This window comes from Neophocaena asiaeorientalis, unplaced genomic scaffold (assembly GCF_003031525.2).
Source record: "Neophocaena asiaeorientalis asiaeorientalis breed wild unplaced genomic scaffold, Neophocaena_asiaeorientalis_V1.1 scaffold119, whole genome shotgun sequence".
NCBI lineage: Eukaryota > Metazoa > Chordata > Mammalia > Artiodactyla > Phocoenidae > Neophocaena > Neophocaena asiaeorientalis.
In genome coordinates this window covers 3,398,692-3,422,168 of record NW_020175821.1, presented here as the reverse complement: position 1 = coordinate 3,422,168, position 23,477 = coordinate 3,398,692, and the positions used below count along the sequence as shown (strand labels likewise).

Genomic DNA, 23,477 nt, shown 5'->3' with positions numbered 1-23,477 from the left:
ATGGCGACTGTAGCTTGGTTACTGGGTCGACGCGTGGCGAGCTGGAGGCCACGGCCGCCACTGCAGCCGCTCGCCGGCCTGATTACCCAGCGGGCCAACTCGCTGTTGCCCGTGGACGATGCAATCAATGGGCTAAGCGAGGAGCAGAAGCAGGTAGGGAGCCTGACCCCCCTCCCGGCCCATTTTCCGTGCTCGGTGGTCTCCCTGGCGCTCTTCTACCCAGCGCCCACCCAGCCGCGGCGTGTGATCCGGGGGCTGTAGGAGCGCCAGCGCGGGGGCGGCCGCGGGCCCCAGTCTCCCCTCTGTGGCGGCAGCAAGGCCCGGTTGCCGGAGTTAGACGAGGAGTCGAGGATAGGAACGCTCCTGGGAGACCGGGGATGGTGGGGCGGGGGGTGTTTTGGTGGAGGATTGGCAGGACTACCCGCGTGCGGCAAAAGGGCCCTCAATCTGTCTGAAGTCTTCTTACACCTCAATACTGTCTACGGCTGTGGTTCTCAAACCTGGTTAATCATCACCATGGAATCTTTCAAATACACACCTTGGGGGTGGAGTTGAAATTCACAGTGTATATAATTCTTCAACCTATCGGGTCAAACCACAAAGTTGAAAAAAAACTTGAAAGATGTTGTTACGAATGTGGCTGAACCAGAGCCATTCCTGGAGGAAGGAGACTGTTCACTTGGACACTGGCTTGGAGTTCCCGGGGAATGTGATTCTCCTGTGGCTCTAAGCAAGTGCCTGAGCTTGCCCACTACCCCAAAGTCCACTTGTATTTACAGTCAGCATACAGAGCTTTGAATCACCTCAAGCAGAAAGTGTTCAATCCTAGTTCTCAAACTTTCCTGCCAAAAGGAGTTTCTAATCTCTTTTGAATGATCCCTTTTACCCAAAGGCTCAGGGACAAAAAGGAGCCTGACACGTGTCAGGAACTGAAGGGGGTGTGGCTGGAGCACAGTGAGTGGGGAACGAGAAAGGTACTGGGGAAGGCTGGATAGGCTGCAGGGGTCACCTCACACGGGGCCTTCCAGTCCTGGGTAAGGAGTTTGTCTTAATTTTTTTTAAATGGTTAAAAAAAAGAAAGAAGCATAGTTAATTTACAATGTGTTAGTTTCAGGTGTACAGCAAAGTGATTCAGTTATACATATACATATATAAGGAGTTTGTCTTTTTTTTTCTTGCGGAACGCGGGCCTCTCACTGTTGTGGCCTCTCCCATTGCAGAGCACAGGCTCCGGATGCGCAGGCTCAGCACCCATGGCGCACAGTAGCCGCTCCATGGCATGTGGGATCTTCCCGGACCGGGGCACGAACCCGTGTACCCTGAATCGGCAGGTGGACTCTCAACCACTGCGCCACCAAGGAAGCCCAGGAGTTTGTCTTTTAAGGACAGTGGAAAACCATGGAATGATTTGTGTAGGGGAGTGACATTTAAGAAATAATCTTCAGGGACTTCCCTGGTGGTCCAGTGGTTAAGACTCTGCACTCTCAATGCAGGGGACCCGGGTTTGATCCCTGGTCAGGGAACTAGATCCCACAGGCTACAACTAAAAAATCCCCTATGCTGTAGCCAAATAAATAAATAAATAAGAAATGATCCAAATAAATAAAAGCCTAATAAATAAATAAATAATCCAAATAAATAAAAGCCAAATAAATAAATAAATAAAAAGAAATAATCTTCAGAAAGAGAGGGGAAGATCATCTCTGAGGAAGCATAAACTGGTGGGGCCTCTAAGTTTCAGTCTGATGCTCTTTGGTGAGGTTACTTGTGTCCCGTTTCCCTGAAGGTGTCCTCAGTAGTGGAGACGCTGTCCTCAGGGGCAATTATGTACCGTTTCAGCAGCATCTGTCCACGTCTCTCCCTCTAGCTTCGTCAGACCATGGCTAAATTCCTTCAGGAGCATCTAGCACCCCATGCTCAGGAGATTGATCGGAGCAATGAGTTCAAGAACCTGCGAGTGAGTAGTGGGGCCCACTCTGAGGGGCACGGGGGCCAGACTGGGAGCTGGGCGGGGATGGCCTGGGAATTGTACTGCTGCCTGGCAGAGTTCTCATAGTCTTCTGGTAAATGAAAGCCCCCTAAGAATGCAGCCCCTTTCTGTGAAGCCCTTGGGTCTTGTTCCAGATATGCCAGGCCCCTGTGACTGTCTGCTTTCTCACAACCGACTATACTCATTCCATTCTGTTGGCAGGAGTTTTGGAAGCAGCTGGGGAACCTGGGAGTCTTGGGTGTCACAGCCCCTGGTGAGTATGGTTTCTTTCCCTACAGAGAACTTTTCTTGCATGCGCTTTAAAACCATTCCCAAAAGAAGCAGGAAAGGAGAAGAAAGATCATACTCGGAGAAACCAGAGTCTCTTCCCACTTGGAGCTGAGAAAGTGCCCAGTGACTGTCAACCCAGAGAAGAGTAAACTCTTCTGTGTCTTTAGGCGGTGATGTTAACAAGGCAAAGAATTTAGGTCAGTGTGGTTCACTTGGGTCACCCAGTGCATGCTTAACAAGTTCCCCCAGGTGATCTGGGGAGTTTAGAAAACTCCAGATCAAGCAGTGGTCTGAGTACCTCAGTCTTACTGCCTCGCATAATCCCTAGGCTCTGCCCTACCAGTAGCATCGAGGCAGTACCGCTCAGGACAGTGTGTTCCTGTGGGGGATGCCTGTGTTCTCTGCCCACAGCTGGGCCCTAGAGCTCATCTGGAAGCAGACGGAGGTAGAGGGGAGAGGGATGCCGTTCTGAGCCTCCACAGTGAGGTGGCCAGATGATGTTTTTAACAGGCTGTCCCTGGGCCTGTCCAGAGTCCCCAGTGGGTCTTGCTACTTGTTTCCGGGGGGAGAGGGCAGGGAGCTGGTGGGCTTTGTTTCAGATGTTGGCCTCTAGAGCAAAGGCCAGGCCTAGCTTGCAGTGCCTTGTAAAGAGGTGAGCCTATGGCCTCGCCAGCCAAAGCCTGGACAGCCCACCCTGCTTTGGCCTGTGTTCACTGGGCATTAGAGTAGCGGTGGACCACAGTATTCTCTCCTTACATCCTCCCCTCACCACTTGGAGACAGTTCCTGGGATTTAAGCTGATCGTACAAAGTTACATCATGAGTAATGATGTAACCACTTAAAAATTAATTTAGACTATCTTAACGTACAATAGTAGGGGGAAGGTTGCTGGGAACTCTCAAACAAGACTCTTTCTCCCATTGTGTCTTGGGGGTTTAGGAGCCCCCATAAAGAATATTCTTCTGAATCAGATGCTAGTTAATGGAAGAAAGAGGCAGTTAGGAATCAGATGAAAACCCTATCCAGGGACAACCTTGAAAAGAAAGCCAGGTATGAGTTCTGGTTTCCACATGGTGTCCTGGTAGCAGTTTCTAACGTTACCCGCCCATGGGCTTTCCTTCCTGGAGTCGTGCGGGTTGGGCTAACCCTTCCCTAGAGCCAAGGACCAGCCTGACTTCTTGGTCAGAGTGAACATACACAGAGGGCCTTGCCAGGGTTTTCCCAGACAGCAGGGCGGAGGGAGGGGAGGCTGGCACCAGGTAACCCAGCCTCTTTGATTTTGATGTTTGGGATAAAGCAGGAGTTGCAATGACTGTTTTCTGAACCATGCCTCAGATGACCAGAGGCAGCAGCAGGCAAAACCAATTCTGTGAGCTTGCGAGCAGGGTCCACAGCATCCGCCTGTTGACCTTGCTAGAGGGAACTTGGAATAGGTGCTATAAGAGTGTTCCTCTACTGCAAATAAATGTAAGATTCCTCTCAGTGTCCTCATTTAACCGGGCTGCCTTTTCCACTCCCCTGCGCCCCCCACCCCGACCCCTAGTTCAGTATGGTGGCTCTGGCCTGGGCTACCTGGAACACGTGCTGGTGATGGAGGAGATATCCCGAGTCTCTGGAGCAGTGGGTCTCAGTTACGGTGCCCACTCCAACCTCTGCCTCAACCAAATTGTTCGTAATGGAAACGAGGCCCAGAAGGAGAAGTACCTCCCCAAGGTGAGGAAATGGGGATGGAGAAACACGCTGATTGCATGGTGCAACCACCAACCATGAGGCTTCTCCCCCATTGGGGAGGGCTGGTCAGCCTTGCTTTCTGTAGCATGCTGCTGCCCAGAAACTGATAGGGGTAGGAAGGGGTCAGGGATTTGTTTTAAAATACTTCAGTCAGGGCTTCCCTGGTGGTGCAGTGGTTAAGAATACGCCTGTCAGTGCAGGGGACATGGGTTAGAGCCCTGGTCCGGGAAGCTCCCACGTGCCGTGGAGCAACTAAGCCCGTGCGCCACAACTACTGAGCCTGCGCTCTAGAGCCCGCAAGCCACAGCTACTGAAGCCTGTGTGCCTAGAGCCCGTGCTCCGCAACAAGAGAAGCCACCGCAATGAGAAGCCCGCGCACTGCAACGAAGAGTAGACCCCGTTCTCGGCAACTAGAGAAATCCCACGCAGCAACGAAGGCCCAACTCAGCCAAAAATAAATTAAGAAAATAAAAAACTAAAATATGACACTAAAAAAAAAATAAAATACTTCAATCAAAAAAATTAAAAATAGGAACTTCCCTGGTGGTCCAGTGGTTAAGACTCCGTGCTTCCAATGCAGGGGGCGTGGGTTCCATTCTTGGTCAGGGACTCTCAAGCCACATGGCACAGCCAAAAAATAAATTAAAAATAGGGCCAGAACACCTGAGTCAGTCACTGGACAACATTTACTGAGCATTTTAAGAAATGAAAGCCTAGGACTAGCTTCCCTTGCAAAGGGAATGGGAATAGAAGAGAAAGCTTCAGGCTTGTGGCTATGAAGCTTCTCTTCTAGGACTTTACCTATGCCCGGATCTGAAAGAAGTTGGAAGGGGTGTCATGTGACCAGGCAAGACATGGTATCAGTGAGCCCCTGTAGGGTATTTCTGAAGTCATAACAAGGCCCTTTGGGGTTTTCCTTGCAGCTGATCAGCGGTGAATACGTCGGAGCCCTGGCCATGAGTGAGACAAATGCTGGCTCCGATGTTGTCTCCATGAAGCTGAAAGCAGAAAAGAAAGGTGAGGATCCCCTTGATTTGAGAGCTGGAGTGGGCAGAGGGACAGACCTTCGAGGTGAGGGGGCAGTGACTGGAGATGGCCTCTGCTGGGTTTCTGGAAGCACTTACCAGCTGGACAGCTTTTTGGTCCACAGAAGGTCTGGAGAACTGACTGGTTGAGACAGGCCCATACAGCTTATGCAAGTAGCCAACTTCCTGTCCTTAGGAGACCACTATGTCCTGAATGGCAGCAAATTCTGGATCACCAATGGCCCTGATGCTGATGTCCTTATTGTCTATGCCAAGACAGATCTGGCTGCCGTGCCAGCTTCTCGGGGCATCACAGCCTTCATTGTGGAGAAGGTGAGTGTAGGGGAGTGTATGGCGGGAGGCTTTTATCTCCTGAAAGTGGCACCAGAGATGACCTCCTTCAGGTGATTGCAAAGACCATCAGGGTTTGTGTGCTCTGCCAAGGCTCCCTCCTGGGATGCGGCTGAGGCGGGAATGGAGACTGAAAGGAGGGTGGCCAAAAAGTGGAATTCAGGGAGGAGGGGTCAAGTCTGAGGATGGTGGAGCCATCCACAGAGCTGGGCTGTCTGGAGGTCCAGGAAGATGAGGACTGAAGGGAGGCCACCAGCTTTGACAACCAGGATGTCACTGGTGGACTTGGAGAGAGCAGCCGCGGGAGCCCAAGGTATGAGTGAGGATGCAGGTGGAGACCGGAGACTGCACCTTCCAAGTCTTGTCAGTAAAAGCACAAGGGAGACAGCAGGAGTTAGAATGAAAAGTTGGGAGTTTCAGTTTGCTTTTAGGAATGGTAGAGAACTGAGCAAATTTTTTGGTAAAGAGAAAAGAAAATAGGAGAAGGAGAAAGTGAGATGCATGAGAGAGAGTGAGCAAAGCACAATGGTGAGTTGAGGGAGAAGAGGCACAGGTGGGGGATGGTGATGGTGATGGTGGAGGAACCATCTGCCTAATGGTCATGAAGTAGGAGGCCAGGGCCCCTGGGAGGGCAGGGGGACCATGGGGGCAGGGGAGTTGGTAGAGAGTTTCGTGAATGAGTGTTTTAAAGATTTGCAGTACCCTCCATAGGGAGAGGGAGAGAGTGTTTCGGAATGGGACTGGAGGACAAGAAAAGTGAGTAGCCCAAAGGGCGTGACTGAGATGGGAACTCTCCAGGTTGAGTCACGCTGCTCTCATCTCCTAGAGGAGAGGGAAGCAACACCTGGCAGTGCTCTGATGGGCATATGCCAACGTGTTCTGCATCTGATTAGTCCAGGTCAGAGCACTCAGGTGGTTGAGTTGAACCCTGGGTGGGACTCCATTAGGTACAGGTGGCAGAGGAACAAGGGTACAAAGGAATTGAGTGGGCTGGGGAGAGTGTCTTCGAAGTGATTTCCTGGGGCTTCCCTGGTGGCACAGTGGTTGAGAATCCGCCTGCCGACGCAGGGGACACGGGTTTAAGCCCTGGTCCGGGAAGATCCCACATGCCGCAGAGCAACTAAGCCCATGTGCCACAGCTACTGAGCCTACGCTCTAGAGCCCGCGAGCCACAACTACTGAGTCCTCGTGCTGCAACTACTGAGGCCCACACGCCTAGAGCCCGTGCTCTGCAACAAGAGAAGCCACAGCAATGAGAAGCCCACGCACCGCAACGAAGAGTGGCCCCCCTCGCCGCAACTAGAGAAAGCCTGTGCACAGCAACAAAGACCCAACACAGCCAATAAAAATAAATAAATTTAAAAAAAAATCTTAAAAGAAAAAAAAAAGAAGTGATTTCCCCCAAGGAAGGGAACCAAAGCCAGGAAGGGTCAGAAGGGCGCCAGGGAGCTGGCATTTCACTGGGAAAGAACCGGTCTCCCGAGAACTGGGGAGAATGCAGCCAGCAGCAGGGGAGGCTGGGGTGGAGTGTTAGGGCAGCGCCTCCAGAAATGGGGTGGTTGCATACAGAGTAAGTAGACGCTGGTGTATCAGGCAGATACAGGGACTTGATGGAAAGATGGTTACTTCCCAGGGGTTTCCCTTTTCTTGGCCCCCTTGGGGACTGCTCTGTAATCAGGGCCACCTTTTATTCCCATAAAGGGTATGCCAGGCTTCAGCACCTCCAAGAAGCTGGACAAGCTGGGGATGAGGGGCTCTAACACCTGTGAGCTAATCTTTGAGGACTGCGAGGTTCCTGGTGAGTCTCTGAGAATGAGGGAGCCCCTGTCCTGACCCCATCACACGCTGAGAAAGCCCATCTCTGGCTTGGAGAGCCTCACCATTGTTAGCTCACCAATGGTATGTGGCCGGAGAGTGGGCCTGCCACTGTGCCCTTGCCCACTGGCCCATAGGTGTTGGTCTCAATCTGGACAGCTGTCCTTCCCGGCCAGAGCTCCTGCAGCTGTATGCCCTACTGTGGCTTCAGGGAAGGGTGGTGTTCCCTATGTGGACCACACACCGTGCCTGGGGCTGGTATTCCAGTATCTGGAGTAGAAAGGTAAGATCTGCCCTTACCCACTCACGTCCTTCAGACGTCCTTGTATGTACATTTGCCTGTACAGCCTGTGTGAGGTATTCATTAACAATGCTAAAAAAAACATCTAAATAAACTGATGGAAGCTGGACTCGGTGAAGGGAAGGCAGTTCAGTTTATAGGTATTTCTCCCCTGAAGTGTAAGTGAGCGTATGGCACATCATGAGAGAACCAGCGCGCCTGCCATGCACTGATGAGACGGAGGGCACAGATTTGATCACCAGTTAGGATGGTTCTGTGTCTCAGCCATAAACCATCCCCCTGCCCCACGATCCGCCACCTGAGAAAAGTGTGCTTTAGTCACAAGGAGCACCTAGGGAGGGACGATCAGTGCAGAGCCTTCTTTGTCGGCAAGGAAAAAAACTCCACTAGCATTAAAGACAGGTCAGTGGTGTCAACTCTTTGCACTCAGCTTCCTGCCCACACCTCCCCAGGCCATCCAGTGTCCTTGCTTCCTGGGTGGGGAGGTGTTCAGCAGTTTCTGTCACCGGCACCAAATGGCCCATCTCCTGGACAGGCTCTTCCATGGACCACCCAGGGGAGGGTGGAGGGTAGTATTAACCAGAGCAGACTCAACCTGGGGGAAAGAGTAATTCTCTGGTTCCTTTATGGGCACAAGTGTGTTAAAAAGAAAAATTGGGAGAGGTTGGATGACATCTAGACCAAACTAGCTTTTCTTCTTTCCCATCCAAGGCAGCTCAAGAAGAGAAGGGGAGGATCTAAGGATTGGGCCTGTGTGTCTGGTCTTGGGGATGGTGTGTGTGTTGGGGGCAGGGTGAGGGGAGCATGTCCCCACTAGCAAACTCCACTTCTGACTGGAAATGGTAAACTCCATCCTTTTCCTCACCTGGAGCCCTAGTTGAAGGTCAGGTAACATATTTTAATGCCTTGTGAGAGAGCCATGTTACTAAACCCAGCAACTTTTCTAAAAGCGAGGAGGCTGTGGACAGCTCCCTTGCCCCTGACCAGCACTTTTCCCTGCAGCTGCCAACATCCTGGGCCATCGAAGTAAGGGCGTCTACGTGCTGATGAGTGGGCTGGACCTGGAGCGGCTGGTGCTGGCCGGTGGGCCCCTCGGGTGAGTGTGAGGCTTGGGGCGGGGGGTGGGGGGGAGCTGGGTTCTTGTAGCCTCCTCAGCAGGTGGTGCCGCAGCCCTCCCCTGGGGCCGATGGGAGCCTGTACCTTATCTCCTGGAGACAAAAAATTACCTTTCCTCTCACGTTTACTTTCTTTGCACTGAAGGCAAGTATCATTGGGTGACAGACACAAGGCCTGAGGAGCCACCCTGCTTAGTTACTCAGATGTGAAGCAAGACGCCTGAGCTCTAACCATCTACGAAGGGTCCCGCCACTCCGCCTGGTCTCAGGGGAATGGGCACTCACTGCTGGGCAGTCAGTGTGGTGACTGAGCAGGGCTGACAAGGGTCCTCACGCTCCTTTTCTCCTCCCTGGGACGCCAGCTCCTTGTCTTGCTGGGCTGCCCCCCAGGCCTTTCCACACTAGCATTTGCCCCCCAACCAGCAATGGGGTAACAGCGAGGCCCCTCGCCAGTGTTCTCTCCTTCCCGCAGGATCATGCAGGCCATCCTCGACCACGCTATTCCCTACCTACACGTGAGGGAAGCCTTTGGCCAGAAGATCGGCCACTTCCAGGTGAGTGGAATGGTTTTGTTAAGATGTACTCTTTCGTTGGGTTCAGGTTTTCTTTAATAAATGAACAAATAGGGCACTTGCTGTGGGCATTTACTATCCTTCGTCAAAAAAATGAGTTTGAGGGACTTCCCTGGTGGCACAGTGGTTGGGAATCTGCCTGCCAGTGCAGGGGACATGGGTTCGAGCCCTGGTCTGGGAAGATCCCACATGCCGCGGAGCAACTAAGCCCGTGCGCCACAACTGCTGAGCCTGTGCTCTAGGGCCAATGAGCCACAGCTGCTGAAGCCCGCGTGCCACAACTACTGAAACCCCAGTGCCTAGAGCCCGTGCTCTGCAACGAGAGAAGCCACAGCAATGAGGAGCCCGCACACCGCAATGTAGAGTAGCACCCGCTCGCCCCAACTAGAGAAAGCCCATGTGCAGCAACGAAGACCCAACACAGCCAAAAATAAATAATAAATAAATTAAAAAAAAAAAAAGAGTTTGAGGGAATGCCCTGGCGGTCCAGTGGTTGGGACTCTGTGCTTCCACTGCAGGGGGCCCAGGCTCGATCCCTGGTTGGGGAACTAAGATCCCGCAAGCCTCAAGCCTCGTGGCATGGCCAAAAAAACAAAAAAATGAGTGAATGCTTGGGGCGCAGGCTTCCTCAGCATGCTACCTGGCTTTGAAAGCTGTCAGGCAGTTCATCTCATGTCACCTCCCTTCCTGTCTGAGATGAATGAATGAGGCATTGTAGGGTTGGAGGGTGAAGGGAGCAGATTGTGGGGAGGGCGTAGCATTTTGAGTCACACTTTCTGGGCTGCGGGACGGTCGGTAATGAGGGTCGTGTGAGTGGAGGGCCAGGTCCACAATGCAGCAGCAGCTCTCTGGCCTTAACTCCAGACCTGCTACCATGTCTGTCATCCTAAGCAAGTCCCACCACCTCCTCTCTGTGCCCCGGGTCCCCATTCCCGGCTGTCAGGTTGCTACTGCTGACCCACTTTCGGTAACTAGGGAATGATTCTGAGAGGAGCGTGTCTCCACCACACTGACCTGGGGGCTCCCTTTGTGTGCAGTTGATGCAGGGGAAGATGGCAGACATGTACACCCGCCTCATGGCCTGTCGGCAGTACGTCTACAATGTCGCCAAGGCCTGTGATGAGGGCTACTGCACTGCCAAGGTAAGGGCTGGGCCCAGAGGAGAGCGTGCCGGGGCAGGGGTGGTTGCTGGGCCCCCTCCCCTCCGTGGGGCCCTGGCGGGGGCCCTGCTGACACGGAACCTCCTCCCACAGGACTGCGCTGGGGTGATTCTTTACTCAGCTGAATGCGCCACACAGGTAGCCCTGGACGGCATCCAGTGTTTGGGTGAGCGGCCCCCACTCCTCACCCTGTGCTTCAGCTGAGCTGCACCTTTAGGCTCCTCCTGCCCCAGTTACTGGGAGGACATGGAAAAGCAAAGAAGAAAACTGCCAGAGGCCACAGGTTGCTACTGTCTCCAGTAGTGCCCCCCTCTTACCCTCCCAGCCTGGTCCTATGGGCACTGGGGAGTGGGGAAGAGGAGACGCCTCAGAGGTGGAACAGCCTCACTTCAATGCCGCATAGTGGTTAAGAGCACAGGCTTGAGCCAGACGGCCTAGGTTCAAATCCTGGCTCTACCACTGACCAGCTTTGTGACTTGTGCAAATTACTTCACCTCTCTGGGCCTGGCCTCCAGTAAGTGCTATGCAGTAGTTTCTTGTCCCCCTTCTCCATGTTTGCCAGTGGTTCTCCCCTACCTTTGCCTGGCATCCTCAGCACTCTGAGTGGACTTCCGGCCTCCTGTCCACCCTCCCCACAATTAGGTAATCCCCACCCCATCCCTCTCACCACCTTTTTTTATTTTTTATTTTTTATTTTTGGCTGTGTTGGGTCTTCGTTGCTGTGCGCGGGCTTTCTCTAGTTGCGGTGAGCGGGGGCTACTCTTCGTTGCAGTGCGCAGGCTTCTCATTGCGATGGCTTCTCTTGTTGCAGAGCATGGGCTCTAGGCGCATGGGCTTCACTAGTTGCAGCACATGGGCTCAGTAGTTGTGGCTTGCAGGCTCTAGAGTGCAGGCTCAGTAGTTGTGGTGCACGGGCTTAGCTGCTCTGTGGCATGTGGATCTTCCCAGACCAGGGCTCGAACCCGTGTCCCCTGCATTGGCAGGCGGATTCTTAACCACTGCGCCACCAGGGAAACCTCTCATCACCTTTTGCTGCTTCTCTTCAATCAGTCTCTCCTCCTAGCCCATTTCTATGTATTTGATCTTCTGTTTGCTTTCCTTGCTTTGCCCACTGCCCATCACTTTTCCTGTTGTCCTTTCTTCTGTGCCCAAACCATGGCTGCAGGTGGCAATGGCTACATCAATGACTTCCCCATGGGCCGCTTTCTGAGAGATGCCAAGCTGTATGAGATCGGGGCTGGGACCAGTGAGGTGAGACGGCTAATCATCGGCAGAGCCTTCAACGCAGAATTCCACTAACTCCAAGACCCTTCATCCCCTTTCCCAGCACCTAGAGGCCTTTCTCTGGAAGGAGAGACGCCGCAGCTCTTCTCCAGGCAGGCCCTGCCCACCGGCCCAGGGAAGCTGTGCAGCGGCTTAACATGGACTCCTCAGGAAGCATGCTGGCTTTTCTGGGGCTCAGTGGGAGGGCTTTGGTGACTCTGCGCCCTTGCTCTCTAACTTCAAGCCTGATGCCCCACCCCCGCTCCCAGGGTGGGCACCTTTTTTCCTGGTGAGCCTCTGCCAGGGAACTCTCTGCTCAAGTACACAAGAAGCGTTGCCCCTCTCCTTCATTTGAACTTGGTAGCGTCTTTTCTTTCTGGGGAAAAATACCCCCCAAACCTAGCCTCTGTTTCTGCCAATTTCTAGAGGCATCAGCTCTCAGCAGCTTGTGAGTGGGCACCCCCTCTGCAGCAACCCCTCCATCCCTCATTCTTTAAGCTGAAATCCTACCACTGGGGTAGAGGTCTGGGATAGGCATCTCAGAACACCTGTGCCACCCAGAGTCCACGGTGGGGCAGAGGTCAGCGTGCTCGTGAAGGACGGGGCTCAATGCCTCCAGCACAACGCTGCCACCGCCACCGTCCAGTCCTGGCCATGTGACAGCCCACAGCTGACTGGGCAGCAGGCCTGGGTTGGCTGGCTTAAGTCCAGCCAAGGCTGCCTGCATACATTTCTCTGGACACCCTATGGCTAATTTTGTTACAACTGCACAGTGGCTGCTGCCATTTTGTATTAAACATTTCGTGAAGCAAACCCATCTGCTTCTAAACTGGTGTTTTGGGGGAGAAGCAGTCTACTTGCTGCTGCCTTCTGTCTGGCTCCAGCCCTATGTCCTTGGAGAGTGGCTGGTCCGGGTCCTGCTTCTGGCCCTTCAGCCTGCTCATTGGTGATAGGGGACACAGGGGTGGAATCAGCCCTTAGGATAGAGGAGTTCTCAACCTCCCTTTTCCAGATCTCCCAGTGATTTTTTAAAGAAAGGAGGGAGCGGTAAGAGTCTTGGAGCTAGAAGGAAGCTCGTAAGTTTCTGGAAACCATCCCCGTGTTTAAGATCAAGACAATTTGATTTTCCCAAGGTCAGAACTGGAGCTAGAATCCAGATCAGCAGAAATAGGGGTTCTGGGAATGCCAGGCTGGGGCCCTACTACATGGCCACCTGGATGGAGCACAGTGAGAGTGGGACAGTTTTGGGTTGTCCCACCCCATCTAATTCCCTAAAAGAGAACTGGTTTTCTTGGCCCTCAGCCCAGCAGCACCTGTTCTGACTTTTGGTCCTGGCCTAAAGCCAAGAGCTGTTCCCAGCCTGATGCTTGTGACAGGTGGAGCTAGCTCCTTACCAGCCCCAGCCCAGTCCTATCCTGAGGGGCTTGTGGCCCTGTCCCTTCACTTCCCCACCCTGCTCCCTACTATGTTGGAGATGAATGTGGCTAAAATGGTGGTCTTTCTGGTTATAAAGTGTAGCTGGAACGAACAGCCCGAAGACGTTCAGAATGGGATGCTTCATCCAGTCAGTGTGGGTAACGGAGCTCTGCCACCAACTTGGGGAGGATGATTATTTTCCCAATGCTATATGTGAAATAGAAATGTTATCAAATAAAGCCAAAAAAGTGTAGCCTGAGTCATGAATGATGGGAGAGCAGGGGGCACTGGTTCTTGGTATTTGGGGTTGTTATGTGCATTGTGCAACTCTGCAGTACCAGCTCCCAGCACCACTCCTTCCTGGGGCTGCCTCATTCCACTCCAGTTTCAGGCAGGTCACTATCAGCCCAGCTCCCCTGTTGACTACCATGCCATTCTTTGTTCTCCTACTGTTTGCCCTGTCGGATGGCAACAGAAGCTAAGCGAATGGTTTTCCAAGTGTGGTCTGGGCACACCCTTTATCAGAATTTAGCAACCTGTAAAAAACCCAGATTCCTGGATGGGACCCAGACCTAATCACATCCCCAGGGGTAATTATAAAGCACAGGCAACCTTTTAGAACAGCTGATCTGGGGCCTAGAGGACACACCTCCAGAGGCCTGAGTCCTAATTCTAAACCCATATAACCTGGTAATGACAATCGCTCACCTATATAGACCTCTCAAGTCTCATACTGACATAGTAGCTCCTTTATCCCGACAACCCGGTGCAGGAGACAAGGTTGCGCAGGGCCCGCTTCCTGAAGACCGGTGAGTTGCCCACGGTACCTGAAAAAACGCTAGGGGAACCGGCCACGCCCAGACGTGGAGCCAGCCCTGGCGTCAGTTAGGCGTTGGGGCTGAGAAAGGGCGCCTCTTTTTTATTTGGGGGCGGACGCCCAGTCCACGCCCCGCCCGGCTAACCCAGGACCGTTAGCCGCGACCCCCAGCCTAGGACAGGTCCAGGGTCCAGGGTCCTCCTTCTGTCCCCCTCCCGCGAGGCGCCGCACACGCGGCGGACCCCGGCTCGGGCTCGGGCGCGGTTCCGTGGGTCCTGCGTGGAGCTCGCCTGACCCCTGCCGGCCGCCCGCCGCAAAGGCAGGGTGCTCTGGACTGGAGGCTCGCAGTCTCGTATTTCAGGATGCACAGGGCTCAGCGACGTTTTCTTCTGCCAAATGAGGACATTAACGGGGGGAAAAGCCGGCTACTCTCCATCTGTATCGTTTCATACAAGAAAGGCCACTTTTAGCAATTTAAAAAGTAGAAAGAAATTCAGAACAAAGGCCAGGGTTTTTTTTTTGCTGGTGGGGGTGTGTGTTTGTTTTATGTGCATGGGTTTTAAACTAGGATAGTTTAAAGGCTTATTTAAAATCAACAACAACAACAAAAAAAAACCCTGCAAACCCTCCCCTACGCCCAGTTCCAGGATGAAACTCCTTTTGAATCTTTAAGAGATTTCGTTTGGTAATTCACTTCATGCCTTTAAGTGATATGCTGACTTATTGATTTAACTGCAGATGGATCTTTCAAGTGCACACATTTAATTTATAAGAAGCCCACTACATGCCTCATTTCCACAGGCCAGCATCTGGGGGTCCTGGAATCAGAGAGTTCAGAGCCCCATCCACATTCCTGGCTGTTGCTGCCTTTGCCCACACTCCTCATACCCAGAACCCAGAGCCACACTAGTTCCAGCGCCCTGTGGGATACACCTGGTCACTCGGCAGGGAGCTGTTTGTGAAGCTGGCCTCTCCTACACCCACCCACCCACCAACTCTCAGACACAGCTAGCCTGTCAAAATAGTTCTTGGATCCACAACAACCTGACAACTTGCCTGCCTCCTTCCAATCCACGCACCTCAACCCTTCCTCTATACTGAGCCAGAGTGAACTATCAAGCCCCTAAATACTTTGGTGGCTCCCAACACCTATAAGATCTAAGTTTTTGAAAGCAAATATGACCCTGATCTGCGTTGGCCTTCCCCTCCGGCTGCTCCTCTCCGCATCCCTGCTGAGTACTTGTGTTCTGGTTGCAAACAGTCCTCGTGACATTGTTTCTTACCCTGCGCCTTTGCCCCAGCTGATCCCTCTGTGGAGGATGTCTTAGCCCTTCACCTTGTTCTTGCTTCCTCATCCCTAAGGCCTCAGTTCAGGGTCTGCTTGCTTCAGGAAGGCCTCCCTTCTCCAACCTTTCCCACTCGTCTGTCCCCATCTCACCCATCCTGAGTGGAGCCCCTTCTTGCTTCTCCCTGGGCATATTTGCAGCAGTGGGCTTTCCCCGCTGTCGTTTTTTTTTGTTTTTTGTTTTTTGTTTTTGTGGTATGCGGGCCTCTCACTGTTGTGGCCTCTCCCGTTGTGGAGCACAGGCTCCAGATGTGCAGGCTCAGCGGCCATGGCTCACGGGCCCAGCCGCTTCGCGGCATGTGGGATCTTCCCGGACCAGGGCACGAACCCGTGTCCCCTGCATCAGCAGGAGGACTCTCAACCACTGCGCCACCAGGGAAGCCCCCCGCTGTCGTTTTTATCTCATCTGTGTCTGTTTCCCACGCACCAGGCTAAGAACATAAGGGTCAGGATTGTGACTGAACTGCCTTTATATGCTCACCATCCAGCACAGTTTCTGGCACATAATAGGTGTTCAACAAATGTTTATTGAAAGTGCAGATGGGAGGTCATGTGATATTTAGCTCACATTTTCCAGGTAGCATAGTTATTTGTATACGTGATTACCTCTGTATACAGTACAGATCTTTGAGGTCAAAGACCATTTCTCAGTTATCTGAACACTCCCAACAGCACCCAGTACTCACAGTAAGTGCTCAGTGCCTAAGTTCATGCTGAATGAGTGAAACAACAGGTGGGCCAGAGCCCTGGCCTAATCCTCAGAGTTGGCAGAGACAGCAGAGCCAGCCGGCCTCGCCTGGCCCTGCTTCCCCCAGGCCTTCCCACTCTGGAGTAGCGGGGCCCAGCTGCAGAGGGGAGGCCCTCACCTCCCATAGTCCTCTGGCCCCCCTCAGAAACAGAAAGGGACTGTGATGAGGGACCCTGGCCCCCTCTCTGCCAGCTGAGGACAAGTGCAGGGATTGGATACAAAAAGAGGGCAGAGTCGGGGCACACACCGTCCTTTTTTTTCTTGTATAAAACGTAGAGTATATTTAGAAAAGTATATAACATGCATGTATGCAATGTGAAAAACAATAACACAGACTCCTGTGTACCCAGCACCCCGGCCAACGAAGAGAACATTCCAAGTACCTTAGAAGCCTGTGTGCCCCTCGCTGACACGTTCCCCCGAGAGGAACCATGACCCTGAATTTAGTGATAATCCTCTCCCCGCATTTCTTTATACTTTCCTACCTCTGTGTGTCTCCCTAAACAATATTATTCCGATCACCTGTTTAAGCTCTGTGCAATGGTCCTCATACTAAATATATTCTTCTGTGTCTTGCTTCTCTGGCTCATCTTTGCATAGTTTTTAAAGATTCATTCACGTTAATGAGTGGAGCTTTAATTTGCTTACTTTTCTTCTTGTATAGTATTCCATTCTGTGAAAATACTACAATTTAAGTATCCATTTTCGTGTTGATGGACATTTGGGTTGGTTCCAGTTTGGGGCTACTCTAAAACATTCCATATGTGTCTCCCAGTTTATGTGTGCAAGTCTCCAGGTACACTCCCAGAAATGGGATTTCTGTGTTGTAGGGTATACATGATCAAGTTTACTAGGTAATTCCAAACTGTTTTCCAAAGTTGTTGCGTGGCCTATATGTTTTAGAATGATGCCACCAGAAGTGACCCAGGGCAGAGGTGGCACGCCAGCCCCAGGGCCAGCCCCATGAGCTTCTTTTCAGCAAGGGGGAAAAATCAGACAACAAAAGAGTGTGCATTGGGGCTTCCCTGGTGGCGCAGTGGTCGAGAGTCCGCCTGCCGTTGCAGGGGACGCGGGTTCGTGCCCCGGTCCGGGAAGATCCCATATGCCACGGAGCGGCTGGGCCCGTGAGCCATGGCCGCTGAGCCTGTGCTTCTGGAGCCTGTGTTCCGCAATGGGAGAGGCCACAACAGTGAGAGGCCCGTGTACCGCAAAAAAAAAAAAAAAAAAAGAGTGTGCATCACTGCTTCCCTGCCCAGGCCTATAAGCCACAGTCAGCAAACCTTTATGGAAAAGCTGAGAACCATGCGCTGGGCCAGCATTGAGTTAGTATAGACCAGCCTCAGAGAAGGACAGTTTTGTTTCCACTTACTCTTCCAGGCAGCCCAACACAGCTTTGCCCCGGAAGACATGGAAGAGTATGGGCTAGACAGGTAAGTGGGAGTTTTCTGGGAGAGAGGAACGATATTCCGAGCCCAGGGATATCTCAGCACAGGCAGGATCCTCCCCCCACAGAGGACAGGGGATCAGTGGAGGAAGTACAGAGGGCTGCTTTTGCCAGCAATAGACGGAGGGAAGAAAGAAGAGAAAACTAGGGCTATGCAGGGAACCACAGAGATAGGCACATCTCCATCCAAACACATCTGTGCCCTGTTCCCACTGGGCAAACACGGGTGCACACATACAGACACGTACACGGCTGCACGCACCAAGAGACAGGTTGTTAGACATGCCGCAGGAGCGGAGGCAAGGAGCATGAGCTCGCAGCTGCCAGAGGGAGATAAGCCCAGCACTGGGGGCCACCTGCCTGGCCCACCTTGAGAGTACCCCCCGGCGCATCCGCCTGGGCTCCAAGAGGCAGCCTCTGCAAAGCTGAGTATTTTCAGGGCAACGCAGGGCCCACCCCAAATGCTTGTTCTATTTATGGGAACGGAGTAGCAGAGTCTCAGTCCATACCTGAGTACCTTGCCTGGTGCTGCCAGGTTGGGCAAGGTTGGGTATACAGTAGGTCCCTTTACTTGCTGAAATAAAATTATTTACTTAAATTTATTATGAGATGAATTAAGATCTAAAATCGGAGGAGGAGGAATCTGAAGTGAGAAGAGGCTGGGGAGGTGAGACCCGATGTCCTTCATAACTGGCCTGCAGCCTACCCAGCCCTTTCTTTCTTTCCAGACTCCTGCTGTTGGCCCAGAGTGCAAGGGTGGGGTTGCGGCCATTGCAAAGTTGTTCATTAAGACTGGAGGGGTGGGAATTTTGTATGACTTCAGTTACCTGGGAGAGCAGGGACCTGCTCTCTAATGCTGAGACTACTTCCAAAGTCCAGAGCTGGCAACAGTTCAAGCTAAAGACTCACCACCTAAAAAAACTATATTTTACTCTTTTACATGAAGTTTGAATCCTGTTTTATCTCTGATTATAATTAAAACTTGTTTCTGCAAGATTAGCGAAATGATGACAATTGATGAAGTTCTGTAATGGGCACATGGATTATTCTGTAATGGGCACATTGCATTATTCTCCTTTGTGTTCGAAAATTCTCATAATAAAAAGTTAAAAATAAAAAAATTTACAAATAAAATTAAAAAAAAATCACCACCCAGATATGCAGACCCAGCAAGTGCCAGCCCCTCTCACTACCTCTCTCCCTGCCCCCGCCTCCTGGGTGCCTCTGGACAGAGTACACCTTGCAGTAGATCCTGCAAGGCTGAGAAGAGGGCAGGTGGGAAGCAGGTTGGCCTTTGGGATCTTCATCTGCCCTAGGTACCCTCCTTTCCTGGGAGGCTGCCTGGCTCCAGAGTGAAGGAAGGTGAAGTCCACACTGGAAAGCAAGTGGGGCCCTGCCTTGTCTTTTCCTGTGCAGGATGCCCGGGTGCTTGGAACCCTGCCCCACACACCCATAAGCCCCATTCACCGACCCCCTAGGGGCCTTTCGAAGTTTCATGCTGCAGTTTTTCTGCTCTCCCCACCTGATCACCCAAATTTCCAAGTGGGCTAGAGACTCATGTCCTGGACTCCTCAGCCTGGGAGAGGCCCCGGAGGTGCCTCAGAGTATGTGGAGCCTTCTGTCAATAGGCAACAGGACAATCTGTAAGTAAGGCTGTGAGCCTTCCCCAAAGAAGGGTCAGAGAAACACAGGCTCCCCGGTGTTAGCTCTGAGGTATCTCCCTCACTAGTGTACCCTTCCCTACTTCCCTATCCCATATTCTGCATTCCTTAAACTTCCACATTCCCCTCTGCCTTGAGGATGGGAACCCCACGTGGCCACTCCTGTGGGCTCAGACTTCTTTCTTCCCCACAAGGTTCTCTGAGCTGTCCCTTCCCTCCACTCCCTGCCGCCCCAGCCTGCCCCACTCTCCAGGAAAAAGCCACCCAACTCATTTCCCTGCAGCCTCATAGAAACTTCATCACTCTGCACCTAGAGAGTATGCAAGGGTTTCCTGGGGTCCACCACCCAGTCACACTGCCAGTCAATGGATGGACCTGCTTATCCAGCCTCCTGCCCCTCAGCTAGAGTACCCCAGACACAGCCCACTTGAGTGACCCACCTCTCCACCCCGCCCCCAATCCCCAGCTTGGTGAAGAATGCCCGGCATTGAGGGGCGCCAGGATTCAAAGGTGAGGAACAGTTATGGGGCCAAAGGAGCTTACAGTTTAGTTGGGGAGATAGATGTGAAACACTGATAGACATTTAATCACGCCAGCCAGTTCTAATGTTATCCATTCTTTAAGACCCAGTATGAGCACCGCTCATCCAAACATTCTCTGTCTGGTTTGCTGCTGAATCCCCAGCATTAAGCCTGGCTTAACGGAGGTACCCACCATTAAATACTTGCATAATGAATGCCTTCCCTGGGGGGCTACAAGAGGGGACCACCTGTCCTCCTGTCACCCTTCACCAAGCTTATTTAAATGAAATCAGATTTAGCTAAAACATCCAGGGCGGACTTGCAGGGGGAGAGGTATAAGAGGACAGGGGAAATCCCAAGGCTTCTCCTTGAACTAAATTCTCCGATCTTTTTAGTAGCAGCTAAAAGAGCAGGGTTCTGGGGCCACAGATTCTAGCTTCTTGGAGAAGCCATCTGGACTGTCAAAGCCAGCACCGTAACTTTTATGTCTTCAGATTTCAAAGTCTGCCCTGTCGAACCCACAACTGTTGTAATCTAGTCACTGAATTAAAGTCAGAAAATTTTTATAGTAAAAATAGCGGCAGGGCCTGGTAGGCAGTGTGGCAGCAGGAGGTAGTTTTCTAAGCGGATATGGAAGGTCCAGTGCTGTGCCCACCTGGCAAAGCAGGCAGACTGCAGAGCCGCTGCAGCACAGGCAAAGGCTTGCTTTCTTTGCCAGTCATTCATTTATTCATTCATCATTCAGTAATTGCTACTGAGAACTACCGTGTGCAGGCGCCCTGCCAAGCTGTGGGGAAACGGCAGGACCCAGTGCAGAGGCCTTACCCTTGCTGGCCTGGCTTGGCTTGGGAGGGAGGGAGTATTGCCGGTTCAGGAGTGCAATTGGGGGCAGGGGGCGGTGGCGCTGGGTAGGGATCAGGGAGCCTCCCAGCTAGGGCAGCCTCACTTGTCTGTCCCATATTCGGATTTTTATCCTGACAGCCAGCAGGAGCCATAGAAGGGTTTAAGCAGGAGAAGGTTGCAATGTGATCGGTTTTGGGAAGATCCCTCTGGCTGCTGCGTGGAGAACAGGCTGCAGAGTGGGGATGGGGGGATGGGGTGGGACAGGGCGGATGCAGGTGCTGGGGCTGCTGTGCTGGGGTTGGGAGGAGGTGTGAGGAGTGGAGGTAAATGACAGTCAGGCTGTGGTGATGGATTAGATATGGGTGGTGGCTGAGGAGGGAGAGGGAGGTGCCAAGGATGATTCGCAGTTTCCTGGCTTTGGAAAGTGGGTGAGGGCTGGTGCCTTTACCCCAAAATCGAAACACTGGGAGAGCACTGGGTTTGCCTGTAGTTGGAAGTTGGTTGAAGTGTATGTGATGTCCCTGAAAGACCACATTATTTCAGTGTCAACATGAGTGCAGAGGGTAAGCAAAGGGTACTTTTGATGAGGGTTTGCAAAAGGAATATTCTTTTTATAAAGAAATATGAAAATACACTCAAAACATTTTGCTTCCCTATCTAATAGTAAGATGAATGTTGCTCACAGCAACTTCATGTGTAAAATCCAAACTACTTGCTAACAGACATTTGGAAAACACAGAAATGGAGGTTTGGGGAAGCTCATTTAGGAACAAGAGATAAAGGAACAACTAAAAGTGACAAGGCTGAGGGCTTCCCTGGTGGCAGTGGTTGAGAATCTGCCTGCCAACGCAGGGGACACGGGTTCGAGCCCTGGTCCGGGAAGATCCCACATGCCGCAGAGCAACTAAGCCCGTGCGCCACAACTACTGAGCCTGCACTCTAGAGCCCGTGAGCCACAACTACTGAAGCCCGCGTGCCTAGAGCCCGTGCTCCGCAACAAGAGAAGCCACCACAATGAGAAGCCCATGCACCGCAAGGAAGAGTAGCCCCCACTCCCCACAACTAGAGAAAGCCCACACGCAGCAACAAAGACCAAACTCAACCAATAAATAAATAAATTTATGTTAAAAAAAAATGACAAGGCTGGGATCTGAATCCTGGCTCCTCTACTTATTCGCTGTGTGACTCTGGGTAAGCGATCGAACCCCTCTCTGCCTCAGTTTCTTCATCAGTAAAATGGGAATAATAACTACCTGTTTCATAAGACTGGCTGAAGATTAGAAGAGAGTGTATAAAGGACTTAACCCAGTTCTGAGCTCATGGAATCTCTCCGGGAATGTTATCTATCACCACAGAACACACTCTGACAGAGAGAAACAAATGAAAAATAAAATTGCTGACTTCCCCATATGCATTTCAGTAAAGAAGAAGCATTGCCCATATAACCAATCATGATTTTTGCAAATCCCCTTGTAAGATTTTTAAAAATTAGGATAATATTCCCAAATCAGGGGAAATGTTTGTCAGACCTCATGCCTGACTCTTGGTGTCACCTGACCAGCTATTTATTCTCTGACTCAGTCTCTTGGCTGGGGGTTCTTCAGTTTCAGAGGGGCTCTCCTCTGATGGGTGGAGGGGTGGCTGTCCAGGTCAGACATGTAATCAGCATCACCTTTCAGGTCCACTGGTGCCTGAACAGTGCCAGGTGTCAGTGGCGCTGTGGTTGGTTAGCATGGCACTTGCAGCCCAGACTTTAGTTTGGGGGCCTCTCCAGGGGGTGTCTCTGCTGGGAAAAGCTGATCTTGGGCTCCTGTGCATTCATTGAGGTTGAAGGAAGACGGCCAAAGAGCCACCAGTGACTCTCTGCCTCTGCTCTTGGTTTCAGAAGACCGGGGAGGTCAGTGGCTATGGCTAGAAGCCTGTAGGAGATGGAGGCTTGGGGAATGTGATTAGCGATGCCACCGAAAATCTTTCCAAATGCAGAGGAAGATGGCTGGGGTCATGGAGACTGCCCCGGTGTTGGGAGGGTGAAGCAGGAAAGCCTTGGGGAGAGAGGCTGGCTCCTCCCCCAGACGTAGCAAAGAGAGGCATCCAGCCTGACTGAGGCCAGAAGGGGACACACTGCAGCTGGGTGGACAGGATACAGCCACGGGCACCACGGAGTAGGGGCTTCCAGTGTGAGACAGGGGTGCAAACAGGACTTGTAGGACTGGATTCCAATACCAATACAGAAACAGGGCAGACTGCAGGCATGGCAGGATGGGGGTATGATGAAGTAGACTCATAACTGCTAATGCTCTGAGGGCATTTGCTGTGGGTCAGACACTGTTCTAAGTACTTTGCATGTTTTAAGAAGCTATAGAGCCAGGACTCCAACTCGGGGAGTCTGGCTAAAGCTTGTATTCTTTAACCACTACACTACATGAAATGTGAAAAGAGCAAAGGTTTTAGACCTACAAAGGGTGAGACCTCTGTTAACCCTTTACGCTAAGTGCCATATTTATGTTTTTACATTTTATTTATTGGCTGCGTTGGGTCTTCGTTGCTGCACGCAGGCTTTCTCTAGTTGCGGTGAGTGGGGGCTACTCCTCATTGTGGTGCGTGGGCTTCTCATTGCAGCGGCTTCTCTTGTTGCGGAGCACCGGCTCTAGGCGCACGGGCTTCAGTAGTTGTGGTACGCGGGCTCAAGAGCGCGTGGCACACGGGCTTAGTTGTTCCTGGCATGTGGGATCGTCCCAGACCAGGGCTTGAACCCGTGTCCCCCGCATTGGCAGGCCGATTCTTAATCACTGCACCACCAGGGAAGCCCTAAGTGCTATATTTTAAAAAGCAAAGGTAGGAACCACTCCAAGCCTGTGTGATCTTGAGCAGTTACTTAGACTCTTCAGGTCTCAGTGTCCTTATTCATTTGTAAATTTAAGAATAATATTAACCTAAAAGGGCTGTTGAAGATTAAAGAAAGAAATGCGTGTTAAGTGCCTGCCCAGGCCTTCTGTAAGACCCCTGGCTTTGGAAGACATGGCCCATTCCAGATCTGGGTTTCCTCATGGTCTCAGGAGTCTGCAGGTCTGAGTTCAAGGAATCACAGT

At 52.1% G+C, this 23,477-nt stretch overlaps 1 protein-coding gene and 1 non-coding gene across 2 annotated transcripts; both read left to right on the top strand.

The window, feature by feature from the left end:
* IVD (isovaleryl-CoA dehydrogenase) lies at window positions 1–13,262 on the top strand. Its single transcript, XM_024732555.1, has 12 exons — window positions 1–153; window positions 1,868–1,957; window positions 2,192–2,243; window positions 3,804–3,973; window positions 4,915–5,008; window positions 5,213–5,349; window positions 7,069–7,165; window positions 8,486–8,579; window positions 9,071–9,152; window positions 10,208–10,312; window positions 10,424–10,496; window positions 11,496–13,262. Exons 1-12 carry the CDS (start codon window positions 1–3, stop codon window positions 11,627–11,629), a joined length of 1,281 nt encoding a protein of 426 aa, XP_024588323.1. The 3' UTR covers window positions 11,630–13,262.
* TRNAE-CUC (transfer RNA glutamic acid (anticodon CUC)) lies at window positions 1,451–1,523 on the top strand. Its single transcript has one exon. It is a non-coding gene; the product is annotated as a tRNA-Glu (tRNA).
* Window positions 13,263–23,477: the final 10,215 nt, after the last annotated feature.

Coding starts and splice junctions, on each gene's coding strand:
- IVD (XM_024732555.1), top strand. CDS start 1: ATGGCGACTGTAGCTTGGTTACTGGGTCGACGCGTGGCGAGCTGGAGG. Junction 10,313..10,423: donor AGGGCTACTGCACTGCCAAG/GTAAGGGCTGGG, acceptor CTCCTCCCACAG/GACTGCGCTGGGGTGATTCT. Junction 10,497..11,495: donor GGACGGCATCCAGTGTTTGG/GTGAGCGGCCCC, acceptor CCATGGCTGCAG/GTGGCAATGGCTACATCAAT.